At 43.0% G+C, this 22479-nt stretch overlaps 1 protein-coding gene across 4 annotated transcripts; it reads right to left on the bottom strand.

Annotated features, from left to right (window-relative positions):
* Nucleotides 1–3538: 3538 nt before the first annotated feature.
* On the bottom strand, nt 3539–17823 carry MOSPD1 (motile sperm domain containing 1). 4 transcript variants are annotated; one of them, XM_068204708.1, is made up of 7 exons: nt 17746–17823; nt 12295–12551; nt 12036–12111; nt 9069–9295; nt 6963–7124; nt 6277–6380; nt 3539–4589 (listed from the first exon to the last, which is right to left on the bottom strand). In XM_068204708.1, the coding sequence occupies exons 2-6, from the start codon at nt 12446–12448 to the stop codon at nt 6301–6303; spliced, it is 699 nt and encodes a 232-aa protein (XP_068060809.1). In that variant the 5' UTR covers nt 12449–12551; nt 17746–17823; the 3' UTR covers nt 3539–4589; nt 6277–6300. The 4 variants fall into 4 exon arrangements, with proteins under 4 accessions (XP_068060809.1, XP_068060806.1, XP_068060807.1 ...); XM_068204705.1 differs by lacking the exon at nt 17746–17823 and adding an exon at nt 17474–17625; XM_068204706.1 differs by lacking the exon at nt 17746–17823 and adding an exon at nt 16450–16623.
* Between the last annotated feature and the right edge of the window lie 4656 nt (nt 17824–22479).

Below are 22479 nucleotides of genomic sequence, written 5' to 3'. Positions count from 1 at the left end.
CATCAGCATCCTTTCATTTAAAGTGCATTGACTTCAGCAGTCGGTTTGGATTGTGGAGATTCCTGGCACATTCCTGAGGGAAGGGCGCTAATGGGTTTGGTGATGTTGATGGAACACGGGTTTTCTCCCTACTGCAGTTCTGTCTCTTGATGGTGATTTTTTGTTTGTTAAAGGAAATGTTCCTCTAATGCCTTTATGTTCATACCTCAAGCCAACGACTGTGCTGTTTTCTAGAGAAGAACGCTCTCATTTTGTTACTGTGAATCATATTTTGCTATTGAAAATTCTATGGCTAATTTTTTCTTTTTTTAAAACTGGAAACATGGATTTAAGTTCCATTACAGGGCGCCTGTTACTCAGCTATACCTTACCAGCCTTTTTCCTCACACTGAGGAGACACCCACAGCTGTAATCGTGGTTGTGCTCTTAAATTATTTCTTTGCAGTCTCTGCTGTTTTGAAGACCAGTGTGGTCGCTTTGCCTCCACGTAATTCCACATTATATCGTCAGCGTGGTCATAGAGCTTTGCAGATTTCCTAGAGCTGATGTGCATTAGCTACAGCTCATTATCCAAAGTAAACAGCTCGTTAGCGTTCAGTGGAGAGCTTCTAAAGAAGACAAAGACAGGCCCAAAAGTGAGTGAGTAAACCCCTTACTCGGCTTTACTGAGATGCTGCGAGTGTCGCCTGCCCGTGTTCATTCCTCCTGCTCTCGTTTTGGGAGGATGCACTTGTTCTCCAGGCTCCTTTCACTGAGGTCGGTATCTGGAAATGGCTCCTGCTGACTGCGTGGCGATTTTTTCCCGATCCTCACCAGCTCCTGTGGGGCAGTAACAAGTGAGTGATGGGCTGCTGGCAGCAGTGAACTTCACTTTCCTTCAGTGGTTTCAGTCTTAATTTCATTTCCTCAGGCAGCACATTATGCCTGCAGGAAAGAGACTCCAGCACTGTTAACTTTGGCTGTTTCTCCTCCAGCTCTAGTGAGAGATGGTGCCTTCCCTACACTGCAGCAGGCAGGTGAGTGCCCCATTTCCCAGGGACACAGGAGGGAGCCTGTTTTCCACGGCCACTCGGCCCCTCCATCGGCACACAGCTGGCAGGAGGGTCAGTAGCAGCACTGCTCAGCCCTGCATGCTTTGTAGGACAGTGTGTTCCCTTCTCTTCTCTCTGCCCAGGGGGGCTCATGCAAGGTCAGAGGGCAAAGCACCCGAGCTGCTCCAGCCCAGCAACTCAAACCCCACCTGCCAGAGATGATTCAAGGTTTGGGGTTTTTTTAAGGCCTCCTGTACAAAAGCTTTTTTAAGATCTGATCCTTAAATTTGATGTTGCCATGAGTGTAAGTATGAAGTGTGAGATTCACACTCCTGACAAAGGAAAGGGGCAATGGAACTTGGCATTTATAAGGAAAGCTGTTATAAGGAAAGCCAGGTATCTTAAGTGTACATTGACAAATAAGGACTGAAATACAACGATTTATTGCTAAACCTATTTGGCAGCCTCTTTCCAGTTTAGGCTTGTTGGTCATCAGATACTTGTACATATTAGCATAAGATGAAATAACATACGATTGGTTTGGTTTGGTTTTGGTTTTTGTGGAAGGCACAGTTCTGTGCATGGGCTCCTCTTGGAGCTGCTGCAAACATCCCTGTGGAGCTATTTCGAGAGGAGCAGTGACTGTTCCCATCTGACAGCAACATCCCACTGTCTTCCTGGGGCATGTCTTGAGGCATGTCAGCAGCAGCAGCTCAGCTCTTCCCTTTGCAGGGGCTGGTTTGTTTCCAGGTGGTGGCCCTGCTCCCTGGGGCTCCATTATCGGCTGCTGCAATTAACTGATTCCCTGGCAGCCCCTCCTGTCCCTGGAGCTGTGCAACAGTGCACCGGCTCTACTGAAGTTTCAAGCACTCTGTGATTCACTCCTCCAGAGAAACACGATCACCTCGGGACTTTCTGATCCCGACAAGTGCGGACACCAGGAGAAGATCGTGTACCGAGCCTCTGGGAGTGACGCTCCCCAAAGCGCTCCCAATTCTGCTGCCAGCGCGGCTCCTCTGAGGTATCCGTGCCGTGGCAGGCGCGGGTAAACACCAGGATTGTTTCTGCTGGATGATCTCAAAGCCCTCCCAACTGTCTGCTGAAAACACTTGCCCACTGCAAGGAAATGACTGTTTGTTTGTGTTAGGAGTCAGGAATGGGAAATGACGTGAACACTTAACTGTTTCTCCTGGTGTTTCTAAGAGGTGTATTCAGTGTCTCGGGTCTCGTTTCCAAAGGTGTTCAGTGCTATCTGAAACTCTAGTATGTAAGTACTTGGAGGTATGTGCATGCACATTAAATATACATAAAATCAGGAAATATCTCCAAAATCTTGTGTATCCACCTGGTAACATTTTACTGGTGCCCTGCTGTGACCGTGCTGTAACATAATTTGATATGTTGTTCCTTAGTGCTGAACTGAAACAGGCCCCAGGTCTTGTTTTCATAACTGGGATAAATCTGTGATTCTGCAGTGTGCTGCAACCTCCCTGAAGGAGAAAGAAGTCAGAATTCACACTTGTCATCCTTATTTCACCCAAGCACCAGTTTTATCTACATCTGCTGCGTTACTCTGTGCATTTAATCATTTTTTCCCTGTATATTGCTCCTCCATTGCCTTGACAAAGAAGTGGTCCAATGTTTTTAGTCTTTTTGGTTGACAACAACTTTTTGTTCCTGATTTTTTTGGTCAAGGTTAAACCAATAATTTCTCTTCAGATTCCTTGAAAACTGCTGGCATCTGTGTGCTGTGACCTCCCCTCCCCATGCACGCGCTGTCCTGCAGGCCTGAGGCAGCTGCAGGTGTCAGACCTGGGTACAGTCACTCAGTGACTCTGGGTTCCTACACGTGAGATTGTCACTTCTGGATTTCTGCACCTGCCTGGCAAAACATCATCCCTGTCCATGACCAGAATGCCAGGGAAAAAAGGTTTGTGTTGGGTTTTTTTCATCAGCTTGGGCACAACAAAATGTTTAGCCTGGCTGTTTGGTGCTAAGGATAAGGTATCACATGGAACTTTTATCTCCCCAACTTCTGCTCCATTCCCTCACCTTTCCCCAGGCAGCAGCAGGTTAAACCACCCGGTGAAAATCAGAATTCACAGTGTAGGTACTAAGGAACAGTGAAGCCACAAGAACAGAGCCCTGCAGTGGCAGGAAAACACTGACCCAGCCACGAGCTCAGTGTTGGAGGGAAGTGCAGTGCCTGCAGCAGGCTCTGGCACACGGCCTTCTAAGCCAGCTGGGAACCTTTTTTGGTTTTTTTTCTTAGTGAATCTTAATGTTTGACTTTATCATCTGGTGCTGATCAATGGATGACACAATCCCAGTTCTTCCAAGAATCAAACTGGAGTAGCATTGTAAAAGAAATAATGTAGTGGTTAACGTTTTTCAACTTCTCTTTCTCCTTTTTTTCTCCTTTTTTTTTTAAGAAACACTTTTTTGCATGGTTTCTTTGCATTTCCATGCATAAGCAGAAAAGTGACCCAAAACATGCAGGGGGAAAGAAGGTTTGATTTCCAAACTTTATTAATCATATCAGAGCATACTCTATAGACTTCTTACAAACAAGGATTTGTCTGTATGAATCCAATGCAGTAATAGCTGCCCTTTTAGAATTAACATCTCGACAATGAAATGTCAAATACTTGTTGTATGAAACAAGATTAATGTTCACCTCAAATATGAAACTGGCATTTAAGCAGGAGTTTCTGATAGAAAAGAAGTTCCTGTGGTAGCTGTAGGGGGAAGGATGTAGAGAAATGCCTTTGCTATTTCACTTAGTTTGGTCTCTAAAATAGAGAAAATAATTAATTTTGTATTAGTAGGAGTTCGGCTTCCATTAATGCCACTTCCATGCATCCCTAAGAAATGAAGGATCTGATTACAGAATTTGTTTTTATTGTCTAATATTGTGGTACAAAATGACTGTTGGAAGAAATTATTTCCCCAGGTAAGAAAATGAGCACTCAACGATATATTGGTAATGATGAAGTAAGAAATTTGAGAATTACTTCTTCACCTAAAAGTCATGGTTTATTTCATAGTTCCACTGATGGAATTTTTCATTTTCTTCCATGATCAGTCACGACTCTCACCCCTCTGGTAGGTATATACAGAAGTGTTATGTGCCAGCCTCAGCAGGTACAACCACAAACCAAATGAGCGTTTTTACAGAAGACAGTTTGCTTTTATAGTGATCACACACTGATGTGAACATAGACTAAAAATAACAAATGTTGTTTTAATAAGGATTTTTTACAGTAGGCATAGATATAAAAGTTTTTTTCAAATTATTTTCACAGGTATCACTGAACATTTCATAGCTGTCTGTTACAGAAGCACCGCAAAGTGCTTTGAGTCTTTCATTTATTATACACAGTTAAAATATATTACACTTCTGAAGGTATCTTAAATCACTGAACAGTTTTGCTAGCATCTTAATGAGCCAAATGGGAGTAAAAGGCAGTCCACATTCATGATGTGAATATACAGTAAGGTGTTTGACATCCTATGAACTCATTGCTCATGTTCTCAAAATAACCATGGTGATGAGACCTGAAAGACAAAAATTAAGAACTAAACACTTATATTTCACTTGAAATGAAACATTTAAAATAAAGAGTTTACCCTGTCACAGGCTAGAAAATATGGTGGAAGTACATAAATACATGCAGAATGCATTTATATACACACGTAAATATTACAAGTATCACTCCAAATGTTGACATAGTCAAAAATCAATGCTGATGTGTGGTGCATCTAATAACTGAATGTCAAAGAGACAGAAATACTCCAAACAATTACTGATCTCTCTACTGGAAAATCTTAACGTTGAACTTTTGACTTGGGTAAGTGTAACACTAGCACCCAAACCTCATTCCTCATGGGGGCCAGTTATGGGCAGTGTCATTCAAATGCTGAATCATCAGTAGGGCAGATCAGTTGAAGGCTCCAAGGCTTTTTTTCTGCTCTGTGAATAACTGATCAAAGACCAGTTTTAGACAAAGATGTTAAGCTTCCTTGTCAGTTTGCAGAGGGAGCTTTCAACAGATTCTTTGTTGTGACCTTTAAAGAGGGAGGGAAAAAAGGACTGTTCTGATAGAGGTTAAAAACAATTAAAACCAGATGAAAACAGGAAATAGGGGGCTAATAAATATACTCATGACACACTGAAAAGTTTCTTTTAATTATATGCTGATACAGGAAAAAGTGCAAATCTGCACTTCTTAGCCATGGGTTATATGGCACAAGTTGAGGTAGATGGAAGAACATAGGGACTCCCTGAATTCCAGCCTTATGTAACATCAAAATAACAATTAATCAGTTCTTCAACAATCTCACTGTCTTGCAGGCTCAGATGATGCCACTGCAACAGCCTTTCACTGCAGAAAGCTCAGCTAAAGCCTACAGATCTCACCATGGATAAAGATGTTTCTGAGGCTATTTTATCTCCTGCCACTCCATACTGATGGAACTTGGCTAATTTATGAAGATGGTGAAGGCAGAAGCACACGAGAACAGACCTGCAACACTGCCTTCCATTAGATCAGCAATTTATCCCTAAAAGGGGAGCTACAGCTCAGCTGTTTATTAGGGTCTGTATTGGTTCAGACAATCAGTGCTCCCACAGCTGCTGGATCCTTAGCTTGGATAAATTCCATCATGGCAGAGGAACAGCAGAGACTTCTGGAGATAAGCCTGCACCACTTGTGCAGGAACTTGCAGACAATAAAGGGTTTAACTCATTTCTGTACATCAAATACTTCCCAAATATCATATAGTCCTGTTGGTGTGGATAACAACCCTTTCCAATGAAATGCTCCACAATCCAGTTGTACTTCCTTGTGGAACAAGGTGGTTTCAACTTCTCAAAAGCAGTTGACTTTCTACATGAGCAAGAGTCACACACAAAAGAATCTGTCCATGAACACTAAAAGCACTGCCAGCAAAGAAGTCAAAACTTCATAGGGAATCTAGAAACAGGTTCAGGTCTTGCAAATGTATATAGTCAAAAGACTTAAAACTGTAGCTGACACCAGCAGAACCTGGAGTAATTTTCAAAAGCAGAGATAAAAACAAAGTGAGGATTACTGCAAGGTCCTGATCTGAGAATCTATCAGCATCAGCTTGGGCAAAGAGCCACAAGTGAGATTTCAAACCACTTCAGCAGATGGACCTTTGTGAGTCAGCAGAGTGTGCATGAACCATCAAGAACTTGCACCTTTCCCCATCACTACCTCACCTCTAGCTATCAGTTTGGAGCTGCCTAGCTCTTTTCCTTTAAATCCTCATTTCTGCCAGGTAGTGGGAGAGGAGAATTGAGTTTAGTGTGACTGGTTTTCAAATCTGAAATAGTTATAGAGAAATAGTCATAACAAATGAAATGTGCAACTCATCTATGCTAGCTAATGCAGGAGCAAGTTACAAATCAGGAAGAACTGTGGATGGTAGTGGTCTCAGACAGGGGTACAACAACTTACTGCTACACATATCAACTGCTTATTAAACAGCTACTGAGAATCAAGCGTTAAAAACAGCTCACAGGGGGCTGGAGAGAGAAATACAGTACCACATTCTACATTCTGCAATAGAGTAGCTATTGCAATGCAAGGGTAAGAAACAGCACATTCTGTTCAGGTGTGTTGGCAGATGACTGTTGCTGGCCCATCATCAAATAAAGCTGAAATTAGCATGTAGGGGCCTGTGTGCAATAGGTATCAACTCAAATCTGGTCTAAAACACTTACAATAACTAATTTACCCTGCTATCACCATAGCTACAAATTAAGATGTAAGCTGTGTTGCAAAACAAAACCTAATGTGGTGCTTTGCTTCCATCCAGTTTCCTGAGGCCGCTGGCAAAGACAGGTGAAGTTTTCTAAATCCATAGATTTTGCAGGAAAACGTTTATAAAATCCAAAGTACTTACCTAAAACATAAGCAGCTACTAACTTTTGATTCACACTTAAGTGGAGGTAGAGAGGCACCAGGGATTCCATTTCCCCCAATGTAGGTAGCATTAGTGCTGCGACACACACCACTCCAAGGAAGACTGTGAGTAAACTAGGTCCCGACGAGGCAGTTCTGTTTTCTGAAAAAGCAAGACAGCACCAATTGTAAGGAAGATCTAAATAATATAAACATTAAATATCCTGCAAAAATGTCTGCAGTACATGGGAGCTGAAATATCCTGAATTTTCCTTTTTGCTCTGGAGTTTGCAGGGGGTGGAAGACAACTCTTAAACCCACTCTTCTAAACGTTCTGCATCCTGCAGTGGAGGAGGCTGCTCCCTGTTCTGATGCTGGAACTTGTTTTCACATGACTTCCCAAACCACTCCCTTCTGGAGGAACAGAGCCTGCCAGGCCCGGTTGCTATATATACACACTCAGGACAGCTGGATGTCTCAGCCATGCTTGAGGTTTCCCTGTGCATCCTGACTCCATTCCTTGATATGTTCCTTCAGTGATCAGTAATCAATCAGTTAGAGCACCCAAAAGACCTGCACAGGCAGGTAACTGCTCACACCTCCTGAACAAAACCTGCCTGCAGCAGGAGCACAGGTTCTTGGGCTAGATGAGCTCCCCTTCATTCTTTCCAGGATTCAAGGCCTACACCTGAGCCAGTCAGTTTAGATGCCACAAATCAGTAAAATTTGAATCTTACTTTAAAAACTGTGAGAGTGAACCACTCTGACAGTTCAGTATTATCAGAATAAGGAAATGCAAACCACAGACAGTAAAGAGTCCTTCATAGTCTTTATTGTCCTGCACTTTAACAGCTGGAACCTACTCAAAGGCCCACTGTGTCATCTTTGAAAAGAGCTGTTAACATGTCAGCTGAATACCTCTAACCAAATCCTCAAGACCCACTGGAAAAGAGCCAATGTTTTTATCAACTTCTCCTATCCTCAGCGACTAGCAGTATGTGCTCTATTTTAATTCCATAAATCCCTTATTTCCAGGTTGCAGGTTATATGCAAAACTGCAGTTTCTTTGTTTACTGCTTTTTCTTTTACTGCAATATACCCTAGTCAATGAGGTTTTTAAGCAGAGAAACAGCATTTGGAATAAGAGCAGTATCAGATTGTTCAGGATGGCTCAGGCCCTCTGTCCTGGATCAGCTATCACAGAAACATTTTGTTCTGTGAGCCCAGAGACCTTTGTAGGTTTGCTTTAATGGTGTACCCTACTAATATCTATTATGAGGGGTTTTTTAATAAAAAGTGTATCACCAGCCAACAAACTCAGTATAAATAGTGAAACATTCATTTTAACAACATGAATACTCTCAAGGAGGTTCATCTATTTTCTGGAATTGGTTTTTGTTGTCCTGAAAAATATAATAGTGACAAGAACATTTCAGTAGAAATCAATAAAAGTAAGAAGAATGTAGACCATCAAGAATCAGTTGAGATTCATTTCAGGTACAACTCGACACTTTATATCCTATCCCTTAATTTAACTGTCTGGCCCAGGTTTTCAAGACTGTTGATTCACTTCCTCACTGTGTGTATGAAACACGCAGAGTTTTCAGCCACCAACTGTGCTCTTCTGTTCTTGTGGGACAGACAAAGGACAGGGCACAGAACAAGGAGCACTTTAGAAGATGTTCTGGCAATATTTCCTGCTCATCAGGAAATGGGGGATTAGGGGTTTGGAACAAACTCAGAAGGGGCATATGTTTTGAAAGAGTCCAAGGGAAAAAATAACTAGCATCCTTTCACAGATAAATTCCCATTGTCTGTATGAGAACTCCTGCTCCAGAGGAACAGTGGACGCACTCTCCAAGGTGTGACATGCAAACACAGGGCAGCAAAGGGTCTTGATTGATCAAGGCAGCATAAACAAAATAGCCACGGTTTGAGTTCTTGTATACTGTCATCCTCAAGTGATAAAGACAGCAGTCTTACAGGTAAGTAAAATGAATTATTTTAATATGTATTTCTGTTTCTATTTAAAAATGTTTTTGAGTCTAGTCACTTGAGCTGTTCAAAACTGATTCAGAACATAGGAGGGAAAAAAGATTTCAGCTACCTGGTTGACACAAAGTCTGCTCAAAAAAGACACTTTCAGCCAGGTGTTCTTTTATTCGTTTTTCCTCCTCTTCCTTTTGTTGTTGTTGTTCCTTTGCAGATGGAAGCAGAGTAGCAATAATCTCCTTTTTCCCTAATGCTTTCCTCTGGCTCTGCTCAGACACTTGGAGACGGAATTTATCTATGACACCATAGTAAGAAGCCCGAACGTCTCTGTGACGAATCACACTGCAGAAAAACAACATTTTCAAACAGATGAACTACCAAGAACATGTCTGTTGTGGAATTACATCCTATATCACAAAGTCTGCCCTCTGTCCCCCCTCCTCCATTTAAACTGGAATAATCCAGACCTCCATTACCTCCTCCACCACTCAATGTTCTTGAAGACTTGATCTTACCTCCTCTTTCCCCTCCTTAGGTTTGCTTTAATTCCCAAATATTTATGTTCCTGGCCAAACAAGACAGTTAAGTCTTTATCCCAAGCCCATCTTTGCCTCAGTCTGAGGCCCAGCTGCCAATTGATGAAACATCAATTATCTGAAAAATGCCTCCTCCTCATGTATCAAAGTTGTTTGATGCTGGCCAGTGATTTTAAAAGGTATTGAGGGGACCGGAGTGGCCAGGGAAGGAAAGGAACTGGACAGGTGTTTGGCAATCAACAGTCCAGCTTCTCGAGGAAACCAGGCTCAAAGCTTTACAATTCTACTTTCTCAGAAGCAAACCTCATTCCCTGTATAGACAAGAGTCAGCTAGGGATTTTCAAAATCAGAAACCCACCACTGAGAGCATGTTTGGAACCTATAAAAAGCACAACTTTAAAATAGCACTGATCAACAGCGAAACAGACCTCTGAGCAGTGCTGTGCTCAACTGCCTCCTCTCTGCATTTGTGATTCATCATGAGAATACATATCTACCACTGAAAAGCTACAACATTTAGGTTTTGAAATGGTATCAGCTCTTAGGGTAAATAAGGATTTAAACTATTTTTCCAGATTTTTTTGGTGAAAGATTATTCTAAGTTTCCAAGATAACAGCAAATGATCTGAAGAACATACGTACAAAGAAAAAGGTTGCCATCTCATGAGGGGGAAAAAAAATGACTGTACCCTTAGTAACACAGAACGGTAGTCTTAAAATTGCTTCAAGAAACCAGTGTTTGTGATACTATACACATTAAAATGCTGCAAGAAATGGATCTTTGTTTTTCAGTCCTTATTTAAAGGAACTATATCACATCAAGATATCTACAAGCATTAGCACGTAGCCAGTGCTTGCAACTGGTATCTGGTTTGAATAGACTATTCAACACAGAAACAGAGACCAAGTCATCCCCTCAGCAAGAGGCTGCAGTGATGTTTCACGTCACTTCAGAGGCAAAGGAGAGTGCCTATGACAGGCTTTCAGCAAGTGGAGTGTTGGCTGGGCAACTGCCTTCACTAAAACAAAAAGCTTTTTCCCCCCACAACCCCAATTCATACAGCTCTTAGCATATCAACACAGCAGATCAAGTCTGATTTCTTCCTTTAACACTTCCTTTTAAATTGGTGTTCCTACTCCTAGTACCATGGTACCAACTACCAACCTAAACAGAATCTTTACATAACACTGTGCTAGGAGAACATGTATTGCTGCCAAGCAAGGAGATATTTTCTGCAGACCCTTATAAACAGATACATTCTCCTGTTTCTTTTTAGAGATCATTGCATAATTGGAAGCTCTGTAGAATATCTGTTTATCTGGCAAATGGCCACACTTGCATAGTACTGCTCATATCCTAGCAGTAAACACTGTCCTTAGACAGCAACCACTGGAAGGGGATGGGGGGGGGGGGGTTGCTGCACAAAAAAAAAATCCCCTTGGAACATATGTCTTTATTTAAAAAAACACATTTGTTTAACCAAATGTAATCAAACTTGTGTAAATGTCTTCTGAAGAATGAAAGAGCTCACTGGTACACTGGTATATTCTGACTTGTTTAGTTCCATTTTTAGCATTGTTGCCCCTGCTTACTGAAACCTTCTAGTTCCATGTTCTAAACTTCCTTTCTATTTGGTGAGTCCTTGGAATTTTTCAAATTGCACCTAAGGAAAACAGTCTATAGGAATAAAGATCCATTCCCCAAGAACAGTTATTATTTATCTGACAAAGGGGTTTTGTATATGGCCACTTGTTAGCCAGAGATTCCAGGTGGTGTTTTATAGTTTGGGAAAAGTCTATTCAAAAAGTTCAGTCTGGTCTTTTAGGTACTTCAGATTTTCTTCAGCTGTATCTGTACATCAGCACAGAAATAATGTGGCAAATAGCAGACAAAAAGAGTTGGTCTATTTTAGCTTATACACCTACTCTGTTTCAGCTTTCAGCAGCCTACAGACCCTGTACATTACTGTGGTCACTTAAGCAGCCTCCTTCTGTTCAGAGTTACTGGGTTGACACCTGACAGGAGAGATGAAGGGCAGACACAGAGATCTGAGAATGAGATGGGTGGTCAGGGTGAAAGGTAGGCAAAGCTACCTTTATTAACATGGCCCAGGAAAATGTTCTCAGTAGAACTGTATACATTTCCATTTTGCCAATCTGCAAACAAGTATTTGTCACAAACAGATCTCAGCCCTGGGGGTTTTGCTGTTCTTGTTATTTCTAACAAAAAGGTGCTCAGAGAAGGCTCATATTACTCTCGCTCCTGGTTTACAAGCTACATTACAAGATGCATTTACTGGCATTTCATTTATGCCCACAGGCAAAATTAAAGAAGGACATATCCCCAATATTGTAATACCTCTGCTCTAGAGGGAAAGAACGGCAAAAAATCAGAACCACAAGTATACAAGAGATTAGGAAAACATATTTATCCAACTTAAGTATTATAACATGCATGCTGTCATTTACAACCTCTTAAGTAATAAAAGAAATGAAGGTAATAAAATGTTGTATATTAAGAAAAAAACCAACCAACTTCTACTTACATATCAACACAGCACTGAGGCTTCACTGCACCAGTAGCATCCACCACCGCATATTTATTTGGAGTTGTACAAAGAACTGCAAGGAGAAGGACAGGAGTGGTAACAAATCATGAACTAATACATCACCAGCTTCATCAACAGATACACGTAGAGAGACGAGTTTGGTTTTGTCATAGATACGATTTGTTACATGAATTATAATTGGACTGTTCAAGATCATCAACTAGCCCTTAAACAGAACTTAACCTAAGAAACCCACCTTTGAATTTTAAGGCAAACTCATAGGGGTTATATAGAGTCAACACCTGCTTGTGTGTTGACTGGTCATCTGCATAAAATATAAGTTCTGTAGGAAAAACAAAAACAGGAAGATTTCCTTCCACTAACTCTGGCTGTCTTTTTTGTTGCTGCATTGGCACTGAATCCTCCTTGCTGCTTCTTGTGTTCTTATGCTTTTGTATCCTCAGAGACTTCAGCTTTTGAATCGTTTAAGAATTCCAAAGCATTTTGGCAATTCTAAAGGAAAAAAATGGGAAAAAAAAGAGAAAAGGCAAGAAGATTATTTCCATAAGTCTATACTAAACTGAGTCAGTTAACAAAGGTGCAAAAATATAAAACATGATGCTTGATTATGAATCTACCTCTACTTATGTTCCTTCAAAATACTGGAATAGAAAAAATATTTGCACTACGCTTCCATCTATTTAATAAACTGCTACAAAATAAATGGATAAGCACCTCTCCAGTGTCTCATGGCAGCATCTGGGGGCCCAGTCCATGACTAGGGCTGCTTATGCTGGGTGTTTGCACCACAAACCAAACAATGACAGCAGAAAGAAATCCCATCCTTGCCTCAGGACAGCAACACATCAGAAACACGAGGGCAGAAATGAGGAAATGCAAGGACACTGAGGCAGCAGGAGCCACTGTTTGGGCAGGAACCTTTCCGTGGGGATGACCTCCCTGGATGAGGTATAACAAGTTAGGAATCATCTCACCTAGGCACCCAGGTATGTCAAACCCCAGGGACTCAGAACAAAGGAATGGGGAACACCTTCATGTCATGTTTAAACCAAACTCCCTGTTCCAACTGCGTATGTTACAGGTAATGAATGGGAAAATGCCTGGGATGAGTAACAGCAAACAGATTTGGGATTCACTGTTTTATTAAGAGATGACAGGTCTTCTAACACCACTACCTCTAACCAAAGTACAATCATCACAATTCTCCCTCTGCCACCCCCCGCAGTTCTGTTTTATTTTGAGTGACATTCCAGAACTAAAACCAGAACCAATGACCCAACCAAGAAACAATCCCAAATGTAATTCATAAAATAAAATTAAGGCCAGACTCTTCAGCACACATGCCACTGACTTAACACATGACAGAAAGAACAATGTCTTCCTCCTCCCCCGAAAAAGGTCATATTTTACTGCAGCTTCTATAGATTAATTATCAAACTGAAGGTGTCTTTTGAGGTTTAACTTTATAGCAAAAAATATTGAAACAACAAAAAGTTCCTACTGACTCACTAGATGTCTTTTCCACTTCCCATAAAGCTTTTTAAAATAAGGTACATTTTACCTGTTCTCAAGCTCAATACACTGAACAGCTGCACCTTAAAGAATTTAGCTTCTGAAATTTCTAGCAGCAAATAGCCCAAACATTATGAACAATCAAAAATAAATGCTTGTTTCTGCATTCTAAACACACGATGATCACATCTCCAAGCACCAGATACATATTCCATACTTGAAACATGACACACGTTCATGTGTTTACAAAAGTGTATCTGTCATGCCATCAGATTTACAGGTTCTGATTCTTATTCACAAACTAAGCCTTTAATTTTATTTATTTAGTTATTAATATAGCAAATTATCCCTGTAGAATTCCAATTCATGGATCTCACTGGAATGTCTTTCCCCATGATCCAGTTCCTTTTCAGAGCACAGGTTTGTTTCCACTTCACTGAAATGCTACTAATAATATTCTGAAAACAAATCCCCAATGACAGTGTTCCAAGCTGATGTTCTGTTACCTTATTAAGAAGAGTCTAGAAAAAGAAATGGCTCTCTAAGTGGCAATTTGGGCTCTGAGTGCTTCTTGGAATTATGGCGAATCCCTTTTGTTTCAGAAGAATCAACAAACTCTGGAATGACTTAGTACACCAAGTGTAAGTATTATTTCTTGAACAACTTAATGCACTATTGCAAAGTGAGTTTCATTGTTCCAGTCAAACATATTAAGACTATATGAAAAGCTACTGTGGAAAAACTGCCAGCACACAGGAATACAAAATACCTTTTGATGCTTGTCATAGGCAGAAGATTAAGAATTGTTTATTTAAATTTCTTTTACCAAAGTTAGCTCAATGCAGTATGCAGTAAGAATATGGTGGAATCTTTGGCTCTCATATCTATCTACGCTCTGCACATCACGTGTAACAGAAATACAGGCAAATTTTGACATTAACAAAAGGGGGTTTTTTTTCAGATAAATGTTTTAACCTACCATTAAACCAACAGCAAGCTACTGCCACACAACTTAACTGACTACGTGTAATAAAAATTTCAGGTATTATTTATAATAATCAGTATTATTTTGGTGCTTTAGTTTTTTATTTAAACACTGCACATGTTTCATTCCAATTCCTGGCTCCATCCCACATCTTCAGTTTCTTCAGCTCAGTCTGTGGCAAGTGTTCAGCGTCCAAAACCCCATGATTCTCAGTACCAGTGGAGGTATGGACCACTACACCTATCAACAGGCTCATTTTTATTACACATCTGTGGAAAACGGTGTGCAAAGCTCCCAGGATTCCACAACCTGCATGTGGAAAGCCACCGATCTTAAAAAAGAATATCCCATTATTGCTTCCTTTTCCTATTTAACTTGGCTGGATGAGGAGCTACCGCCCCAAGGTGCAAAAGCAACGTCTGGCAGGCCTATAGCGGACACGTTTGCTGACACAGCAGTGTCATTCGGGGTATAAATTTCTGTATTCCTAAGCAAGCAACCAGCATCCTTTCCAAGACAACAGTTTTAGCTTAGAAGTCTCCTTGCTGGGACATCTCACCAAGTGACAGCAGTAAAAGCACTTTTCCCAAAGACTGATGGATAAACCACGCGTATGATAGGGAGATGTGATGGTTTAGTATTGACACTCTTGGTAACAGCACATCTTCCCCATCAATGAGACACTGCCAACACTTTTACAGAGGAAGTTTGTATCACCACAACTTCTTTGCCCAGACTAACCCCACAGCAGCTCAGAATAAGGTCACGTACCCCAGAGAGTTCATGAACAGAAACTCAGCTGCTGCTCTTCTGCACCACAACCACTAAATTTTGTGGTCAACAGTCACCATGATTACTTGCAGCACATAAAGGTAAGCACGAGCAAATTTGTCCCAACCCAGGATCTGTGGTCTGCACTGCACAGATGGGCTTCTCCCAGGATGGAATTCCCACAGGAGCAGGGATCTGTCACAGCTAACACTCACCAGGGCCAGCGTGCAACACCTGAACAATGCCAGCTCACTTCCCAGCACCCTTTGAAGTCCTGACAAACAATTGTCACTGGTATTTTTTCAGCACAATAGGGATCTTTCCTCCCTGAAGTTACTAAATATATACTGCTGGTGTCACAATAGCACAGATCTGCCAGCGTTTCCTTTGAAATCCCTTTCTTCATAAATTTAACTTGACAAAGAAAAACACAGAGCAAAACGTAACTCCTCTCCAGGGTCAGAAATAACATCCATTGTGATTTGTTTTTACTTAACAAGTATCTGTTGAATAAATAAATCAATTGAGGAACTTTTTTGTTCCCATTTTAACTTCCAACAGCCTCATCACCATGGCTTCCCAGTGCATTTGTTGGTTGTTTTTCTTCATAACAACTGCAAATAACTCTACAGAAAGTCATCAGGTAAACACTTCATTCAGAATAAAACCTCTTTACAGTCATGCTTTCACACTGCTGCTTTAAAAGTTGCCTAATTACAGTGTAATCTACTTTTGTTACATCTCATGATCTACCTCCTAAACCTACACAAGTCTTTCTACACTTTATACTCAGTAAAACTGATGTTTTTTTGAGCACATATTTACCAAATAAACCACAAAGCCTTCTTCAAAATTCCCTCCAATGCCAAGCTGAGAAATCACTTTAAGCTACATACAAATGCAGCATGGGATCTGAAGCACACCATAAACATTTTGTTTCTCCAAAACGTTCTGAAGGCCTCGACGTGCACTTACGCAAACCAATGTTTAAACTACCTGCAATTACTTGGGAGAGTCACCCAATGATGAGAGCACAGAGCCAGCAGCCAGGATGGCTGGATTCCATTATTGCTAACTCTGCCACTGACACTCCATGACCTTGAGCAAGTTGGTTAACCTCACCTCAATTTGCTGATCTATGAAGGCGCACACATTCTACAAAGTATTTCAGTAGGCAGAAGGTCCCCTCCGAACCCGCAGAACTGCTCTGCTACTTTGCAAAACTTCTACTGTTCACCCCTTCCCAGGATGATGAGAAATGTCACCAGTAACTGTCTCCAGGATGCTGCAAAATGAAATAGTCTCGGAGCATTAACTATTAGCATGGATGACCACACGCAGAAATCATGCTGACACTGACAGCAAAATTTATTAGGACCACATGATTGTTTTAAATGCTGAAAAGGTGACTAACAAAAGGAAATATTCAAATACAACTAAGAGGCATGAAAAGCAGTGAAAAATTAAGTAACAGCTGTGCATTGTTTCTGATCCATTCTGCTACAGGCTCGCAAGGATCGTAGAGAAGACATTCAAGGGCACATGTGCTTTAGTCTCTATTTCCCCACTTTAGGTTTGTGTTTAATGCACTAAACTGGCTGGTTTTTAAACGTGTGTTGTGCTCATTAGCGCTGCGTGGCCCCAAACCGCCTCGGATTAACAGAGGGGAGCACTCTTCCCCGGGAGAGCGACGGGAGGAAAGGCGTTCCGAGCCGAGCCTGCTGCCGGCAGGGCACGGCGGTAATTGCACACTCTTAATTGATCCTCTTTGTTCTCCAGCGAGGAGCAGCAGCGATCCGGGCTGAGGCAGCCGCGCGATAGCGGCGCCTCCCGCAGCCGGCCCGGCCCCGCCGCACCGCCCCCGGCCCGGCCCCGCCGCACCGCCCGCAGCGAGCCCCGGCCCCGCACCGCCGCCCCTCGGAGCGACCGCCGGCCCCGCACCGCCCGGAGCGAGCCCCGGCCCCGCGGGGAAGCGGCGCCAGGCCGGGGCCTCGGAGCGCGGCCGCCGCCCCGCTCCCCGTCCCGGCCGCGCCGCGCTCCCGCAGGGCCTGCGGAGGGCAGGGCGGGAGGCCCGGGCCGGGCCGGGCCGCGGGTGTCGCTCCGCTCGCCCGCCCCGTGCCCGCTGCCGCCCCCCGCCCCGACTCACCCGCCCGGGGCCGCTGGTGCGGGCTGGCGCGGCGCCCCTTTGTCCGCCCGTCACTGCGGGCAGCGCTGGGGCTGCTGGGACCGACCGGCCGCCGCCGCCGCGTCACCGCCCCGCCCGCCGCCCGCCCCCGCCGCCATGTCGGGGCTGCCCCGGCTCCGGCTCCGGCGGCCTCGGCTCCGCGGCGTTCCCTCCTGCTTCCCCGGCCGGCAGCCCCGCGGCACCGCCGGCTCCCCGGGCAGCGGGGCCTGTGCGGCCGGCCCGGCGCCTCTCACCTGCGGGGAGGTGTTTTTAATAATACTTCACCTCATCCCACGGTTCCCGAGGTCTGGCCCCGTCCCGGGGCCGTTCCTGCCCCTCTCCCGGCTCACCTCGACGCCCATCGCGGGCAGGTCCCCCGCTGCAAGGGCTGGCGAGCGTCACCCCCGGGCTGGACCAGAACAGAAGCGTTGGAGAGCCGAACATCCGGGCGTGACCGCCTGCTCACCCAGCAGCACGGCTTAAATGGCACACGCTGTCCCTGGAAACACTTCCATGCTGTTACCTTCGGTCTTTATTCCTCTTATTTACTTAGTGTGCTTTCATTCAGTTAGGCTGTTTGTGGACTTCAGCTCGTATTATGCATTATCCACTGCATCAGCTTCCCTTGGTTTTTCCCCCAACTTCCCCTTTGTATAATACAAAGAAATCCATGTGTAATCACCACCCAGTATCATCCCAAACTTCAAGATCTTTAGTACAGCAAAATGTTTTTGTTGCAAGTCAGGTGGATAATTAAGGTTTATATTGAGCCACCCAGTACAGGATTGCAAAATCTTTTACCCATTGCCAAGCTTTACCCCTCAGTGAAATGAACACACATCCGTGGTGAAATAAACACAGCAGCCGTGAGTGTTTCACAATAACATCATGAAACAATCCAGAACAGGAAGTAACATATTTAAAATCATGGAAGACATTAAATAAGGAAATTCTAAAAAGTATAGTTTCCAACTTAGGCAAGGTGTGTGTATTAGCACCCACCTTTTTCTGCAGAACTAATGGTTCATTAAGAAGTTCAATCTTACAGCCACAAATTACATAATATTGTTAAATTATTATAAAGACAAATCATAATCTTGTCAGAATTTCTGAAAATGTATGCAGTGAAAACTGGCAAAATATTTTGTTTCTTGATGAGTGAAAATCAGTTCAGATTTTTACATGTTTAAAAATAAACTGGTATTCTTGTTTTTAAAAAGAACATCAGACTTCAGCCTTTCAGGATTTCAGGAAATTATTATGATTTTATTGAGTATTAATCCAGTGGAGGGTGTTCCTCATTTTGGAAACCTGTCTCAGAAGAAGCAGCAGACATAGACATGCTTCAGAGATATTCGAATTAATAACAAACAGAATGATAGGATTAAAACACAATCTCAAATGGCTAGACATAAAAGCACATTAATTGGACAAATCGCTGTTTTCCAGTTCATCCAGTTCAGTTACGAAGAAAGTTCAGACTTTCTCAAGGCAGGTGCTCTGTCTGCCTCTGTAAGTTTCCCAGGATCCAACTTTTTGCTGTCACATTTGATAAGGTTTGCATCCACCTGTTGAAAATCAGGAATCCAGCTGGCCTCCTTCCTCTCCCACCCATCGGCCGCTACAGCGAGAGTCCAGGCTGTTTTGTGATTTTTAAAAGCCCTGTGTTGACTCCAGTTAAGTGAGAAAGTTTGTACGAGTGCGAGCAGGAGCCGGCGCTGTTCTGTCCTTGCTGCTGGTGCCTCGGAGGGCGCAAAGCCGCATCCCCGGCGATTGTGCGGTAACGAGCCCTTGGGAGGGACCCTGCCATCCCTGCCATTCCCAAAGGCACGGGAGTGCCATGGCTCTTGAAGCAGCACTGAAACATCCCAGAGCTGTTCGGTTTGGGGCACGCACCGAGCCTGGCTTGGCCCCGTCCCGCTGCTCTTGCCGTGCCTCGCCGCCCCCGGGGTGCAAAACCGCGGAGAGGGCGAGCGCGGGGCGCTCAGTGCCGGCTGCTCCGGGAAGGCTGCTCGGGGGGATTGGAGACTGCTGCCTGGTGGGGCAGTAACCGGGAGTATCTCGGATCTGTGCCAAATTCTCTCCTTTATCGTTAGGACATCGGTTCTTTTGCCTTCTCCTTTTTGGGCTGCTTTATTCTGCCCAAATAATCAATTATTTCTGCGATTAGAAGGACACTGAGGTTACATTTCTTGTTATGATGCTGGTAGAGCACGGAAACAATGAGAGGAGAAAATGCGGATGAAGAAGACAACAGAAATACAAATGCAAAGGAGCAGAGACATCGGATGCAGCAAAGAATCTGCGACAAGTTTGTCAGGTCACCGTAAGTGCGAACCAAGGTGTAAAAAAATGCTGTTCCTGCAGCTTATAATTGGTCCTCTGATTTTTTACCTACCTTAGAAACTGCTGTGAGTTACCTAAAAGCATTGGCTAGTCTTCTGTTAAATAAAATACTGCCTCCTTATAGCATGAAACCTGACAGTGGAGTGTGCAGAGATGAAATGCTCCTGAAGGACTGTGGTGGTTTTGGTTGTTGTGGTGATTATCCATCTGTTTAAATACTTCATATGGGAGATTCACAACTCATTTATCATGGAAAAGATTTACCTAAGCTGTGAAAAACACAGCATTATGCCTGATTCCTGTAATTTTGCACACTTGATTACCAAAATATTCCACTTTACGTGTCATGGCATAAGGACGTGGTGTAGCATTTATAACAGGGGGTACCATGTTTGGGTTCTGTATTCACCACTAGCCCAGAGGGCCTGGAACGTTGGCACTGTGCAATTGCAGAGGCTGACTGCAAACACTTCATGAGGGGCCTCCTTTGATGAATCCTCAGTCTGAGGAAGCCACATGGATTAAATTGTATGTTTACAAGATCTGATGTGAAAGCAACAAGAGAGCAGATAGGAGAGAGCTAAACACTTTATATACCTGAATCTTACCTATAGCTCATAATGCATTTAATTCTTACTAATTAATATTCTTAATGTGATGTTTTGGGTTTTTTTGACAGTTCCCTTCTCCATGGCACAATGTGGCAGATCCTCTTTGGCTTTGAATGAACTCAGGAAAGGGAGTGGCATATCTGCCTTTCCATTTGCACTTGTGTTGTCTTCCTGTAGAAAATGATTGGAATTTTCTTTCTGATTACTACCAATTTATTAAAAAGTCTCCATAACAAATATGTTTTTCACTTTTAAAGACTAGCAGAAGAAACAATACTGCATTTGAACTACCACCTTAAAGCAACATACATGTTCTGACTTACACTAGAAGCAAGAACTGTTTAACCTAAATTGTCCAAGCTGTTTCTTGTAACTTTAATTCACCAGCAAAAGTGTTTTGGTTTCTTTTTTTTTCACTTGCTTATGTGGCAGGTTTTCAAATTTCCCCCCTCCAGTGGCAGTGAGCTGTATTCCCATTCCCTGTCGCTGGGGTCTTAGACAAACTCGTATTTTTTGTTTCAGAGATTAGACTGTTTGTTTTTATGACTAATGATGTGGACCTTGGGAGCCACATATCACAGCACCGTTGAGGAAATATCTAGACTTCTGTTAAAGTGTAATCCTTTCCAGGGCATGCCTATACAGGAGAGTTGAAGACAGCTCAAAGCTCTGTCTGCCCATGCTCCCCACTGGCTGGAGCCAAGCCAGTTCCATCTTAGGAATCTTTTAGCTCAGCTCTCTGCCTGTGCTGCTGGGTCCCTGAGATGTGCCTATGGACACGGTGAGCACAGCATGCCAGAGAGCCACAACTGCTGCAGAACAGATAAAATTATTTGAGGAAAATACATCCTAAAGTGTTGCTGTCTTTAAAATACTCAATGTAAACAAGAGCAGGTTTCATGCATGCTCAGTGAATAAAGCTAAGTGTAAGATCTAAGGGATCAAGTACCTTTCAAATCTCATACTGAGTGAATTTTGCCCAAAATGTGTTTGCATTATGCTTCAGACAGGCATCAGGGTTCACTTCCTTGTACTTGGTGTCTTCCAGTTCTTCATGTGGGCGCTCCTGACGTGCTGTGCTCCTAAGCTGTATGAAAGAAGCCATAATTGAGTCTTAGACACCGTGGTATTTATAATCATTTTGAAACCTCAGAGAGAACAAACATACAGAGGTTTATAGAGAGTCATCATCTTTATGAAGTGTAGGATCTATTTCTGCATTGTCTGCAGGACCCTGCTGAGAATCTCCATGTCCTGCTCATCAGAAAGCTGCAAACCCAGCATGGGCTCTACTTTTTCCAAGGATGTACGCATACATCTCTTATAAATAAGCAGTTATGGTTGTTTCATTAGACCTCTAATAACATCTCTATTTTATTTTCCCTTCAAAGATGTTTATGCAGTGTTGACACATATTTATAATATCATCTCAACAGTAAGAGTCTATCCTGTCAGATTTATAGCTATTATAAAATATGATGCTATCTGCATACAAATGGATGGTGGGAGCCCTACAGACATTTCTCCTATTATTACTGCCTAAGGAAGCAATAAAAATTTAACATTTACCATCGGGAAACACCTGCAGAGATTAAATTAAAACTAGATTATATGCTTATCAGTTATATGTTACAAAAGCAAACTCTTTAGAGATTAATAAAAAAATCATTGTTATCAAAATCTTATTAAAAGCTTCAGTTAATACGCTCCATTTTGCACCTCCACTGCTCAAGCATTCTCTGTGTGTGACTTACTGAGTCTTTGTGCAGCTGTAGGGAGGGGAGGCAGGGCAGCCTCACCACCAGCTTTGCTATCGCCTCAGCAAATGCCTGCCCTGATACTTGGATTTGTTGCTAAAAGCTGACTGCAGGTACCATTTGTCCTTCCCTCTCTGATCCTGGCTGCTCTCTGAAGAGCTCTCCACACTGCACGCTCTGTTTCTTGAGCATGGCGCCAAGGCAGCTCCGGGCTTCCTGGTGGAGTTCTGCTGGGAATTACTCTGGAGAGCACTTGTCCTTCCTGCTGAACTCG

The sequence above is a fragment of the Anomalospiza imberbis genome, chromosome 14 (genome assembly GCF_031753505.1).
Source record: "Anomalospiza imberbis isolate Cuckoo-Finch-1a 21T00152 chromosome 14, ASM3175350v1, whole genome shotgun sequence".
NCBI classification, from domain to species: Eukaryota; Metazoa; Chordata; class Aves; order Passeriformes; family Viduidae; genus Anomalospiza; species Anomalospiza imberbis.
Note: the sequence above shows the minus strand (reverse complement) of the source record. Positions and strands in the feature narration are given on the sequence as shown.